The sequence below is a fragment of the Nomascus leucogenys genome, chromosome 6, assembly GCF_006542625.1.
Source record: "Nomascus leucogenys isolate Asia chromosome 6, Asia_NLE_v1, whole genome shotgun sequence".
NCBI classification, from domain to species: domain Eukaryota; kingdom Metazoa; phylum Chordata; class Mammalia; order Primates; family Hylobatidae; genus Nomascus; species Nomascus leucogenys.
Window position 1 is genome coordinate 85819178 of NC_044386.1, and position 14490 is coordinate 85833667.

The 14490-nt window shown below is 39.3% G+C and overlaps 1 protein-coding gene across 2 annotated transcripts in view; it reads left to right on the top strand.

The window, feature by feature from the left end:
• ZWILCH (zwilch kinetochore protein) overlaps positions 1-14490 on the top strand; it is a 45681-nt gene that overhangs the window by 23248 nt on the left and 7943 nt on the right. For both annotated transcript variants that reach the window (XM_030814626.1, XM_030814627.1), the window contains 7 exons: positions 949-1054; positions 1588-1667; positions 4353-4509; positions 5036-5064; positions 7967-8103; positions 9259-9354; positions 12447-12559. In XM_030814626.1, the coding sequence (XP_030670486.1) occupies positions 949-1054; positions 1588-1667; positions 4353-4509; positions 5036-5064; positions 7967-8103; positions 9259-9354; positions 12447-12559 (718 nt within the window). The remainder of the gene's footprint in view (positions 1-948; positions 1055-1587; positions 1668-4352; positions 4510-5035; positions 5065-7966; positions 8104-9258; positions 9355-12446; positions 12560-14490) is intronic.

The window sequence follows — 14490 nt, forward strand, 5'->3', positions numbered from 1 at the left end:
AAGTGATTATTATCAGTTAGAAATATACACAGAAATAGCTTTTAAAATTCGGTTATGCTGACATCTTTCATGTTGTACCATCGCAAATGGATTTGGTATATCAAGGCAGCGTTTAGGGGGGATTTTTGTTGATCTTTATTGTCAGCACTGGTTATTGTTTTCCTTAAGAACTGATGAATATTTTAATTTAATTAAATTATTATTATTATTATTTTGAGACAAGGTCTTGCTCTGTCACCCAGGCTGGAATGCGTGGCTCCACCATGGCTCGCTGCAGCTTTGACCTCCAGGGCTCAAGTTATCCTCCCAGCTCAGGTCCCTGAGTAGCTGGGACTACTGGTGTGCACCACCATGTCTGGCTAATTTTTTAAATATTTTGTAGAGATGGGGGTCTCACTAGATTGCCTAGGCTGGTCTTGAACTCGTGGGCTCAAGCAATCCACCTGCGTTGGCCTCCCAAAGTGCTGGGATTACAGGCATAGCCATGGTGCCTAGTCAGAACTGATAAATATTTTTGAAGAGAACTGGTGTATATGTATTATTAGTTGCTCAATTGCAGAGAAGTAGAAATGAATATGTTAATATTACTATAAGATGGCTCTACTATCATATATTAATATACTATAAGATGGTACTGTTAAATTAAACTAGATATATTCTCATCTGACAAATAGGAAAATGGAGACCAAGGTAAATTTAATTTTTTTTTTACACGGAAGGAAAGCTGAATGCTCACTTTTAGGCACTATAACTTTAAAACAATATTAAGGGTCTTGTTTTTCACTGTTGATTTGTATCTCCTCATTAGCGAATGAAGTTGTAGAAAATGCATTCATATCCTTGTGTGTGTTCATGAATCCGTAATTTCTCAGAGCAGCATTTGAAGGCTTAAATTATTTCACTTAAAAAAAAAAACTGAGTATTCTCTGAAGCTTCCTTCTTTTTCAGACAGTGAAGCATGACACTGCTGCAGTCGATCGTTCTGTCAAGCGTCTTTTCAAAGTTCGGAGTGATCTTGATTTTGCTGAGCAACTGTGGTGCAAAATGAGCAGTAGTAGGTGTCCATCATGATTTAAATTTTTCCTCTTATTTCTTAGGTTTATTTTTAAGTCTTTTGGAAATAATACAGTGTGTACCACTAGTCTTGTGGGGAAGTCTGGTTCTTAACTTTATCTAATGCATTTCTAATGACACACTGGTACATTCTGCTCAAGAATTGTACTAAGACAAGGTAATTTGTAGAATTATCCTTTTCTCCTGCCTTTTTAAGTATAAGACTTAGGTAATTTTCATGCTCTATTTATATGAACCAAAACATATACCTTACTGAAATTATAATTATTAGAAAAAGGAAAAGATATTCTTTAGCATTTTACTAAGCATGTTATTTTTTGGCCATCTGAATTTTATTTCTTTCTTTAGAAATGCATTAAATCTTTTTTTTGCCGCTTTAATTTCTTTCCCTTTCCCCTACTCATAAAGTACAGATTCTTGCTTTCTTCTTCATTTGTGTATCCTTAAGATTAATGATATATTTGATCTGTAGAAATACCCTGAAAATAATGTTACACTGACTTGTTTTCCAAGGTGTGATTTCATACCAAGACTTGGTGAAGTGTTTCACATTGATCATCCAGAGTCTACAATGTGGTGATATACAGCCATGGGTAGGTTTAGTAGTGTGTGTCAGATCATTTTCTCAGCAGCATAGCATGATGGTTAAAGACACAGGCTCTGAAGCCAACTGCCTGAGTCTGAATTTCAGCTCTGCTACTTTCTAGCTGTGTAAAGTCGGGCAGGTTCCTTTACTTTTCTTGTGCCCCAACATTCTCATCTGTAAAGTAAAGGTAAAAATAGTATCTACCTCGTAGTGTTCCAGGATTGACTGATGTTATCCATGTAATGCACCTAGTGCCTACCTCATAGTTAAGTGCCCAGTGTGTGTAAACCACTAATATTGTCATTAAGTGTTGCTGTGAATGAGTGTTCTCATATACTACTGATGAGAATGCAAATTGGGATATTCTCTAAAAAGCAATTTTGGTGATGTATTGAGATCTTCACAATGTATCATGGCCTTTGAACCAGTAATTCTTTTGTTAGGATGTACCCTAAGCTCATACACATAAATATGTATCAAGACTTTATATATCAGAATAGTCATCGCAGCCTCATTAATATTGGCATAAAATTTTAAAAGACCTTGCTTGTAAATTTCCCTTGCTAATGGAATGGCTAAGTAAATAATGATATAGCTACATATGGCACATGTAATAGTTGCTGAAAAAATGATGCTGACAAATGATATGGAGAAATGCTTACAATATTCGATAAGGAATATACACAATTGTATATGAATGTAACTTTTGGAGAGAAAAATCTGGAAACAAATATGCTAAAAATCTTAATAGCAGTCACTTCTGGTGGAAGGGTTACAAATGACTTTTTCCGGTCAGGTGTGGTGACTCACGCCTGTAATTCCAACTCTTTGGGAGGCTGAGGTTGGCAGATCACTTGAGGTCAGGAGCTGGAGACCAGCCTGGCCAATATGGTGAAACCCTGCCTCTACCGAAAATAAAAAAAAATTAGCCGGGCATGGTGGCAGGCACCTGTAATCTGAGATACTCAGGAGGCTGAGGCAGGAGAATTACTTGAACCCAGGAGGCGGAGGTGGCAGTGAGCTGAGATTGCACCACTCCACTCTAGCCTGGGCAACAGAGTAAGACTCCATCTCAGAAAAAAAAAAAAAAAAGACTTTTTCCAACTGTGTTATATCTCTACTATATGAATTTTCCACAATGAATTTGTGCTACTTTTATAGTCAAGAAAAAGCTAAGTAAAAGTTAAAAACAAAAAGATTTTTAATAGGAATTATTTTAGATAATATGACTACCAATTCATCATTATAAAAGTTATAAACTTTTATAGGTGTGAACAAAGATACATTCCAGAGTAAAGGCATGCAAGCTCTGCTTAATTGGGCATTAGTGATTCTAGACATTTTAGTTTTAGCCGTTGAATTTTCTCTTGAGAGTTTCTGTGTTCACGAGATGTTTACAGGTATAAGCTTACCATGTACTATGACTGCAAACAAAGTGAACAGTTATGTATATATTGTAAAAAGACCTTGCAAAGATTATGATGAAAGTTAAAGTAGAGAAATAGAAAGTAGTGGGAAAATGACAGATATTTTATGAGTACCTAAAATGAATTGTTTAACATTTGGAACACATATGAAATTGTAAATTCACAGCTCTTTTTAATTTACAAATTACCAATTTCATATGTTGGATATTGTAGCCAATGAGGAGTTCCTTATGAACATGCATGGATCATTGAGGGAGTTTGTTTAACTGCAGCAACAGATTTTTGGTGTAGAAGAAGATGTTCAATTGTGGAAAAGATGCCTGATAACACTTAAATCAGCTAGGAGAGGAGAATTCCTAGTTGTAAAGTTTCAAAGGAACAGCCCTGGCTTCTCTTTGGTGGAATTGTTTCTGGGGATAAGTTTAAACCCTTCTTAGTTGCTTTTGACTTAAACAGATGAGATAGGAATGGCTTTTTAAATTTAATTTTATTTTTTTGAGTCAGAGTCTTGCTCTGTTGCCCAGGCTGGAGTGCAGTGCTGCGATCTCGGCTCACTGCAGCCTCTGCCTCCCAGGCTCGAGATGTTCTCTTGCCTCAGCCTCCCTAGCTGGGACTACAGACGCTTGCTACCACAGCCAGTTTATTTTGTATTTTTAGTAGAGATGGGATTTCACCATGTTGTCCAGGCTGGTCTCGAACTCCTGACCTTAAGTGATCCACCCTCCTCAGCCTCCCAAGTGCTGGAATTGCAGGTGTAAACCACTGCACCCAGTCTCAGGAATGGCGTTTTAAAAACTGACATTCTGGCCGGGTGCCGTGGCTCACATCTGTAATCCCAGCACTTTGGGAGGCTGAGGCGGGCAGATCACGAGATTAGGACTTTGAGAGCAGCCTGGCCAACATGGTTAAACCCCATCTCCACTACAAATATAAAAATTAGCCAGGTGCAGTGGCACACTCCTGTAGACCCAGCTACTCAGGAGGCTAAGGTAGGAGAATTGCTTGAACCGGGGAGGTAGAGGTTGCAGTGAGCTGAGATCGTGCCACTGCACTCCAGCCTGGGCGACAGAGTAAGACTCTGTCTCAAAACAAAAAACTGATGTTTATAACTTGGGGGGTTTTGTTCAAACAGTTTATAGTGTTAGGAGACTAAGAATGCAAGCTTATAATTTTTAGCTTGTAGCTACTATAATTTGCTTCTCTTTTACTTGTTGGGTTTATTTATATATTTATTCATGGTTTTATAAAATTTTCCTGATTTCTAGCTCCATAGTGGAAGTAACAGTTTACTAAGTAAGCTCATTCATCAGTCTTATCATGGAACCATGGACACAGTTTCTCTCAGTGGGACTATTCCAGTTCAAATGCTTTTGGAAATTGGTTTGGACAAACTAAAGAAAGATTATATCAGTTTTTTCATAGGTAAGTATCTTTCCTGTCTCAAAAAATTAAAAAACACATCACAATTATCAGTCACAGATATTCTTGGATTTTCTCTTTCTGCTTGTCCCTCGTCATCTGTAGTCCTTCCTGGCTTTGTACCTGGTTCACTATGAGACGAGCATTTCCCTTCTCTGGGCCTTAGTTACCCCCCAGTAAAGATATCAAATTCATTATATCCATAGTTCTTGATAATTTATTTGTTTTTAGTTCAAACATTTGAGGTTCTATGAAGTTAGTATTTTAAATAAAAAAATCCTTTTATGAGATGCTGTTTTAATACCCTACACTTGGTTGTTTTTAATGAGAGAGAAGCTGTGATCATTTTTAGAATAAATATTAGTATATATTTATGGTATAATATGCCAGGAAACGTGGCCTTTTGTGAGGAACTACTTAGCTTGACAATCTCTTTCATATAGGAACTATAAAAAATTTATATAGATTCCTTAATATGTAATAGAAAATACCTGAAGTGTTTTTGCATGTATGTGTTTTTTCTTAATAGGTCAGGAACTTGCATCTTTGAATCATTTGGTGAGTTTATTTTTTTATTCTAAAATTGGTTTTTCTTTTATTCAGTCACTCTGTGTGCAGTTATTAACTGCCAATAATATGCCAGCCACTGTCTTAGGTCCTGGGAAATGGATAAATAAGACAGTCAGTGCCCTTAGTTATTACTGCCTAGTAAGATAGACAAAAAAGTAGCCCAGACAAAAAAGTAGCCTATTCAGTGTCATTTCTCACACTCTATAAATTTGTGATACTTATATATAGTTATATCCTCCTGAAGCCAGTGTACTACCACACATCTCATCTATCCAGAATGGTTAGGGAATGCCTTTCTTTGATAGGTTCTATAAAGCAATATTTGTTTTATATTCTCTTTACCCATTTATATTACACTTGAAAGTTTATTTTCCAAATAATTTATAATCTTTAATATATACTTCTGGGTTTCAGGGTCATCATTATGAACTTTGTTGTATTTTCCTAGCCCATTCAGAAACTTTAGAAGGTTGAATAGTGTCTGTACTGATCTTTGACATTCATTGGAAGATCCTTTTGAAAATAAATTTATAGTATCAATTTGTTTATCATTTCTCTCTTATGAAAATACAAGATAGAAAAACTAGCTGTATCTGTCGTGCAAAATAGACTCATCTGGATTCTTCTGAGGTTTAAGTTTTACTATTCAAATTTTAAACATTTTATTAAGGGTATGTATTTTTAGTGGAAACATGTTCTAGCAAAAACTACACACACACACACACACACATACACACAGTTGGTCCTCTGTGTCTGTGGGTTCTGCATCCATGGATTCAACCAACTGCAGATTGAACATGTTTAAAAAAAGCAAAAAATAGTCTGGGCACAGTGGCTCCCGCCTGTAATCCCAACATTTTGGGAGGATCACTTGAGCACAGGAGTGTGAGATCAGCCTGGGCAACATAGGGAGACTCCATCTCTACAAAAATAAAAAAATTAGCCAGGCATGGTTGTCTGTGCCTGTGGTCCCAGCTACTTGGGAGGTTGAGGTAGCAAGCTCACTTGAGCCAGGGAAGTTGAAGTTTCAGTGAGCTGTGATCGTGGGCTACTTTTTTGTCTATCTTCACTCCATCCTTGGTGACAGAGCAAGACCCTGTCTCAAAAAAAAAAGGGATGATTATGTCTGTACTGAACATGAATTTTCTTGTCATTCTCTAAACAGTAAGTGTAACAACTATTTATGTAGCATTTACATTGTATTAGGCATTACAAGTAGCCTAGAGGTGATTTAAAGCATACGGGAGGGTGTGCATAGGTGATACGCAAATACTGTACTATTTTATATAAAGGACTTGAGCATCCATGGATTTTGGTATACAAGGGGGATCCTGGTACCAATCCTCCATGGATACCAACGGACAACTGTATCTGTATATACAGTCATGCTTCACTTAATGATGGGGATACATTCTGATAAATGTGTCATTATTTTTTAAAATATGTCATTAGGTGATTTCCTTATTGTTCAACTTTCAGGGAGTGGCGTAAACAAACTTAGATGCTATAACCTACTGCACACCTAGGCTATAAACCTGTACAGCATATTTTTGTACTGAATACTGTAGGTAATTGTAACATAATGGTATTTGTGTATCTAAACATAGAAGGGGTACAGTAAAAATAACATATAAAAGATAAAAACGTGGATACCTGTACAGGGCACTTACCATGAAGGGAGCTTGCAGGACTGGAAGTTGCTCTGGGTGAGTCAGTGAGTGAGTGGTGAGTGATGTGAAGGTGTAGAACATTACTGTACACTACTATAGACTATAAACCCTGTATACTTAGGCTACACCAAATTTATTAAAAAATTTGTTTCTTCAATAAAAAATTAACCATAACTTACTATAACTTTTTTACATTATAAACTTTTAAATTTTTCTAAACTTTTTGATTTTTTTGTAGTAACGCTTAAAACACAAACACATTGTACAGCTATACAAAATATTTTCTTTGTATTCTTATTCGATGAGCTTTTTTCTATTCTTAACTTTTTTTATGTTTTAAATTTGTTTGTTGAAAACTAAGACATAGACACACACATTAGCCTAGGCCTACATAGGGTCGGGATCTTCAGTATCACTGTCTTCTGCCTCCACATCTTGTCCCACTGGAAGCTCTCCAGGGTCAAGAAAACACATGGAACTGTTATCACCTATGAGAACAGTGCCTTCTGGAATACCTCCTGAAGGACCTGCCTGAGGCTCTTTTTAAGGAATAGTTTTGTTCATACCAATATCACAGCAAACAAGGGAATAATGCATTGCACTATGTTACAGCTACAAAGTCACTACTAGGCGAGAGGAATTTTTCAGTTCTATTGTGATCTTATAAGACCACTGTAGGCCGGGTGCGGTGGCTGTAATCCCAGCACTTTGGGAGGCTGAGGTGGGCAGATCACTTGAGGTCAGGAGTTCGAGACCAGCCTGGCCAAGAATGGTGAATTCCTGTCTCTACTAAAAATACAAAAATTAGCTGGGTGTGGTGGCACACGCCTGTAATCCCAGCTACTCAGGAGGCTAAGGCAGGAGAATCACTTGAATCTGGGAGGTAGAGGTTGCAGTGAGCCAAGATCACGCCACGGCTCTCCAGCCTGGGTGGCAGAGTGAGACCTTGTCTCAAAAAAATAAAAATAAAAATAAAAACCACTGTAATACGTGTGATCCATTGTTGACTCAAACATTGTTATATGGTGCATAACTGTAATTTAGTTTGAATAATAGTATTGAAAGGTGGGAAATTCTATCTAGCTGCTTCTGGTCTTTTTTTTTTTTTAAATCCCTATTATCAAGCATCCAAATTTAGGTGTAGAAGGCATACCTATATTCTTTACAAAAGTTATACTAGTGCTTTAAATCTCTATTTTGCTTATATTCTTTCATTCCAGGAATACTTCATTGCTCCATCAGTAGATATACAAGAACAGGTTTATCGTGTCCAAAAACTCCACCATATTCTAGAAATATTAGTCAGTTGCATGCCTTTCATTAAATCTCAACATGAACTCTTCTTTTCTTTAACACAGTAAGTACATCTGTATTCTTTACTTACATAGAAATGTATTTCTTTTGAAATAGTTACAGCCTAAATATGTGCAGTTTTTATTACCAGTTAGGATAGAACCTCTTCATCCTGTCTTTACAGTAGCATGCATGAGTCTAAGTCAGTGCCATATGCAGGAAAGGCTTTGGATTCAAAAGGAATCAGATTTGACATTGGCTGCATCCCTTCCTAACTTCCTTAGGAAGTTTCCATCACTGAATCCTGTTTCCTCATCTGTAAAAAGGATCTAATAACCTCATGTATTCGTTGTAAGGATGAAATTATATAATGTGTATAACATACCTGATACCTAATAGGTGCTTCATAAATACTAGTTCCTTCTCTTCTTTATATCCCTGTCAATTTGGGTCAAAATAGCCTTGCCAGCCATCTAAATGATAATAATGGAATCAAATAGTATTACTAGACCTCTGTCAGTAGCATTGCTGTAATTGTAGAGACTGCTGTAATTTGAGATTCCAATTAGTTTGACTAGAGGTTATTTGGAATAATTCTCAGACATGGACTGCTGGTATCTTATGTGTATTTTAGGCCTCAAACTAGGAAGTGAACTGTACAGTGGAAGGACTGGGTTTCTTTTCCCTCTGGAAGGAAATGTACCATTACATTTTCCAAAATTAGAATTTGCCTCAGTTGTAGAGGGGAAAGTTTGATATTGTTATTGTTTATAGAATCTCAAAGTTTTTTTTTTTTGCCCATTATAGATCAGTGGAATTAATGAGTTAACTGTAATTCTTTGGACTCTGAAAACCATGGAAGCTGTACTTTTGTTTCTCTTCTGACTTTTTTTTTTTGTATTGTTTTTCTCTTTCTATAACCTCCTTCTCCCCACGAAGCCTTTCTTTGGCCTCAAATATATTTTATATTTATGAGAAATATGTCTATTAATTTTTAAAAAGTGAATGAGATTTGTTTTCAAAGAAAAAAAACATAACCTAAGTTTGGATTAGGGGGTTGTTTTGGTTGTTTGTTTACTTTTGTGGCTCTAAAAGTATTCGCTGATGTTTTAGTTAGTAGTACTCAATAAAATGTTTCCCTTATGAGCTTTAGACTACCAGAAAACCGTTATCTCAAATGGCTCTTTTTTCCAAAAGAGGTTCCATTTTGTTTTTTCAGGATCTGCATAAAATATTACAAACAAAATCCTCTTGATGAGCAACACATTTTTCAGCTGCCGGTCAGACCAACTGCTGTAAAGAACTTATATCAAAGGTAAGCAATTGTGGCTAGGTGTGGTGGCTCATGCCTGTAATCCTAGCACTATGGGAGGCTGAGGTGGGAGGATAACTTGAGCTCAGGAGTTCGAGACCAGCCTGGGCAACAAAATGAGACCCTGTCTCTATTAAAAAATAATAATAGCTGGGTGTGGTGGCTCACGCCTGTAATCCTAGCACTTTGGGAGGCCAAGGTGGGTGGATCCCCTGAGGTCAGGAGTTCGAGACCAGCCTGGCCAACATGGTGAAACCCCATCACTGCTAAAAATACAAAAATTAGCCGGGCGTGGTGGCATACACCTATCATCCCAGCTACTCGGGAGGCCGAGGCAGGAGAATTGCTTAAACCTGGGAGGCGGAGGTTGCAGTGAGCCGAGATCACACCATTGCACTCCGGCCTGGGCAACAAGAGCGAAACTCTGTCTCAAAAAATAATAATAATAATAATAATAAATAAGCAATTTAATTAATTATCTTAAGTCCAGCCATGATCCTAGGCAATTTCAGTGTTCATATTCAATAGGGACCTCATGACCCAGAGCTTCATTACCTCTGAAACCTTAATCATCTGTGACCATAGACTGAGAAAGTTCTCCTCTTCCTTCTCTCAGACCTCTCTCTCGACTGTTGGCCTCTAGTCTTTCATTTTTCTCTGTATTTGTTATTCCTTCAGAGAAGAGTGGAAAATATAGCCAGAAAGGAAATGACGGAATAGGAGAAAAATGACCAGGATAGTGATAACAGGGTCTAGGGTATGACTGTGGGAGTGAAAGAAGGGTTTGGGATTAGAGGAAGTAGGGAACTGTGAGGCTGAGATGATAGATTGTTCATCCACATGGACACTGAGGTCGCCTCCAATGAGGGTCTCCCTGACTCTTCTCTCAGCATATGATATACTTGAAATTTCTCTCATACTACAGCCACTCTATTTATGTCCTCCCTGTATTTAGTTCCTTCTTAGCCAAACTCCCATCACTCCCCCTGAAATTGCTCTGGCAAAGGTCACCAATGACCTAATTGTCAAATCCAATGGATGCTTTTCAGTAAAATATTTTTTTCTATCTAGCTCCTTGTGGAATTAGTTGGCCCACCAATTCTTCCTACTTCAGTAAGCACTTTTTTTTTTTTTTTTTGAGACAGAGTCTCGCTCTGTCACCCAGGCTGGAGTGCAGTGGCGCAATCTCGGCTCACTGCAAGCTCCGCCTCCCGGGTTCACGCCATTCTCCTGCCTCAGCCTCTCCGAGTAGCTGGGACTACAGGCGCCCGCCACCACGCCTGGCTAATTTTTTGTATTTTTAGTGGAGATGGGGTTTCACCATGGTCTCGATCTCCTGACCTCGTGATCCGCCCGCCTCAGCCTCCCAAAGTGCTGGGATTACAAGTGTGAGCCACCACGCCCAGCCCACTTTTTTTTTTTTAGACAGAGTTTCACTCTTGTTGCCCAGGCTGGAGTGCAGTGGCACAATCTCAGCTCACTGAACCCTCTGCCTTCCGGTTTCAAGCGATTCTCCTGCCTCAGCCTCCAGAGTAGCTGGGATTACAGGCATGTGCCACCACACCCAGCTAATTTTTGTATTTTTAGTAGAGACAGTGTTTCACCATGTTGGCCAGGCTGGTCTCGAACTTCTAACCTCGTGATCCGCCCACCTCAGCCTCCCAAAGTGCTTGGGATTACAGGTGTGAGCCACCACGCTCAGTCTGCTTCAGTAAGCACGTATAAGGCTGTTTGGCATTTAGCACTATTACTTTCTTGAACCTATCTCCTTAGTTTCTGTGACGTAGCATCTATCTGAATTTGAATTCTACCTCTCTGGCGCACCTGAAAGGCTGAGAATAGTTCTCTTTTCAAGTAATTCTTCTTCTGCCGCTTTTCACCAGAACTCTACCCTCTGCCTTCTTTTATTCTTACTTCCTATCTTCCCTTGGTGATTGTATTTATTCTCAAGGCTTCAACTTGTCTAGGCTAACGATAATTCATAACTCACATCTCCAGCTTCTCTGAGCTTCAGACCCATCTTTCTAAATGCCTATTAGCTGTGAATCCCCAGCTTATTGAAGTAGCAGTTCAAACTCTAAAGCCTAACACCTCATTCCCTTCTCAATGCTTTTTCCTCGTCCCATACTTCGTCTCTCAAATGATCATCATTAATCTCTACCTAATGCCCAAAACAAAAACCTAGTGCTTATCCTCCGCTCATCCCTCAGTTCTTTAAATGGTTACCGACAGCCCAGGCAATATGGTGAAACCCTGTCTCTGCAAAACATATAAAAATTAGCCAGGCATGGTGGCATGCACCTGTAGTCCCAGCTACTAGGGAGGCTGAGGTAGGAGGATTGCCTAAGGCCTGGAGGTCGAGGCTGTAGTGAACTGTGATCACGCCACTGCACTCCAGCAAGACCCTGTCTCAAAAAAAAAAAAAAAAGATTACTGAGTCTAGACCTTGGTAACTCTAGAATTTGTCCCCTTCTCTACATCTTCACATCATCATTACATTGTTTCACATCTGCATCATTTCATACCTGGACTGTGGTAAAATCCATTTTCCTAACTGCGCTCTCTGCCTCTGTTATCTTTCTTTTCTATGTCATTGTCAAAATTATCTTCCTAAAAATTCAGATCCCACCAGGACTTCCTCCTGTTTAAATGGCTCCTATCACAGGGATGCTGTGTTACTGCATTTCTTCAGACATTCCACAGTCTTAACCCTCTGTGCCTACTCAACGCTTCATTCCTTCATCCTGGACTTTATCTGCCTAACTCCTGGTTATTTCATACTCAGCTCACACATCACAGCCTCTGAGGATTCTTTCCAACTCTGCAATCTCCAATCTGAGTTACATTCCTGTCTTCTGTTTTCCCCTAACACACCTAGTATTTCTCTGTTGTAGCATTTTTTTTTCCAAATTGTTATTTTTATTCTTATTTTTCTCGCTCTCTTGACTATATACCTCAAGGGTGGGAATTGTGACCCGTTCACCTCTTTGTCCTCAGTGCTTATCACATGAGGACTTCACTAAATGGCTTTAGAGGGAAGGAAGTAAATGGCTGTTTTTGAAAATTTTTCTTTTGTTGTTGTATTCTTTCCTTAGTGAGAAGCCACAGAAATGGAGAGTGGAAATACATAGTGGTCAAAAGAAGATTAAGACAGTTTGGCAACTGAGTGACAGCTCACCCGTAGACCATCTGAATTTTCACAAGCCTGGTAAAGATGGTTTATAATCTGTTCAGATAAATAATTCCAATAGAAAATAAACTAAGTCTGGCTGGGTGCAGTGGCTCACGCCTGTAATCCCAGCACTTTGGGAGGCCAGGGCGGGCAGATTCTGTGAGCTCAGGAGTTTGAGACCAGCCTGGCCAACATGGTGAAACCCCATCTCTACTAAAAATACAAAAAATTAGCTGGGCATGGTTGCATGTGCCTGTAGTCCCAACTACTCAGGTGGCTAAGGCACAAGAATTGCTTGAACCTGGGAGGTCCAGGTTGTAGTGAGCTGAGATCGTGCCATTGCACTCCAGCCTGGGCGACAGAGTGAGACTCTTGCCTCCAAAAAAAAAAAAAAGAAAATAAACTAAATCTTACTGGAATGGATTGTTATTATAGCTCTTGTGTGCCCAGTTTTTTTCTTACTTTTTCTTTTTTTTTTGGATGGAGTCTTGCCCTGTTGCCCAGGCTAGAGTGCAATGGCGCGATCTCGGCTCACTGCAACCTCTGCCTCCTGGGTTCAAGTGATTCTCCTGCCTCAGCCTCCTGAGTAGCTGGGATTACAGGTACCCGCTACCACACCCAGCTAATTTTTTGTATCTTTAGTAAAGATGAGTTTTACCATGTTGGCCAGGCTGGTCTCAAACTCCTGACCTCATGATCCACCTGCCTCAGCCTCCCAAAGTGCTAGGATTACAGATGTTAGCCACCACCCCTGGCCTGTGCCTAGTTTTAAGTAATTTTCCTGAACGCTTAAGTGTAAAACATATTTATTCTTTAAAAAAGAAAACTGCTGGACCCGGTGGTTCGAGCCTATAATCCCAGCACTTTGGGAGGCTGAGGCAGGTGGATCACTTTGAGCTCAGGAGTTAGAGACCAGCCTGGGCAACATGGAGAAACCCCATCTCTACAAAAAAAAAAAAAAAAAAAAAAAAAAAAAAAAAAAAAAAAAAAAAAAATTAGCTGGGTGTTGGTGGCTTGTTCCTGTAGTTCCAGCTACTCAGGAGGCTGAGGCTGGAGAATCACTTGAACCCAGGAAGTGGAGGTTGCAGTGAGCTGGTCACACCACTGCAGTCTAGCCTGGGCAACAGAATGAAACCCTGTCTCAGAAACACACCACACACGCACACGCACACACAAAACTCGTGATTTTTATGCAACTGTAATACCCAGAAAAATTTAGTGTATAATAATCAGAAAAGAATGCTTTTTCTCCTTATCTTGTATAGAGGAACTTTTACTAAAAGAGATCAAGCAATATGGACATAGGAGTAAAAATAGGTAGTAAGATGGAAATGCTGATTCATACTTGACACTTTTGGGCACTGGTTAAAACGATGATGATATTTCTGCCATAGTATCTTCTCCATGGTTGAAATAAGCTAGTGTTCTATCGCAGATGGTCCATATTAGGCAAAGAATGTCTTTTAGCCCTTTGCATAATTAGCTAGCCTACCAAGTTTTCCTCCTTCAGGAAGTACCTTTCTTTCTTTCTTTTTTTTTTTTGAGACGGAGTCTCGCTCTGTCGCCCAGGCTGGAGTGCAGTGGTGCAATCTCGGCTCACTGCAAGCTCCGCCTCCCGGGTTCACGCCATTCTCCTGCCTCAGCCTCTCTGAGTAGCTGGGACTACAGGCGCCCGCCACCATGCCCGGCTAATTTTTTTGTGTTTGTTTTAGTAGAGACGGGGTTTCACTGTGGTCTCGATCTCTTGACCTTGTGATCCGCCCGCCTCAGCCTCCCAAAGTGCTGGGATTACAAGCAGGAAGTACCTTTCAAACTCATATCTTCATGCACGTGGGTTATACGGTGCTGTTGTCTCTTATTCATATAGGTCTTAAATGCCTTCATTTAAATATGTAAGATTATTTGAAAACAAATCCTGACAGTTTTCAGACAGAATCTATTAATTAGATTTCAAAGGCCTATACTGC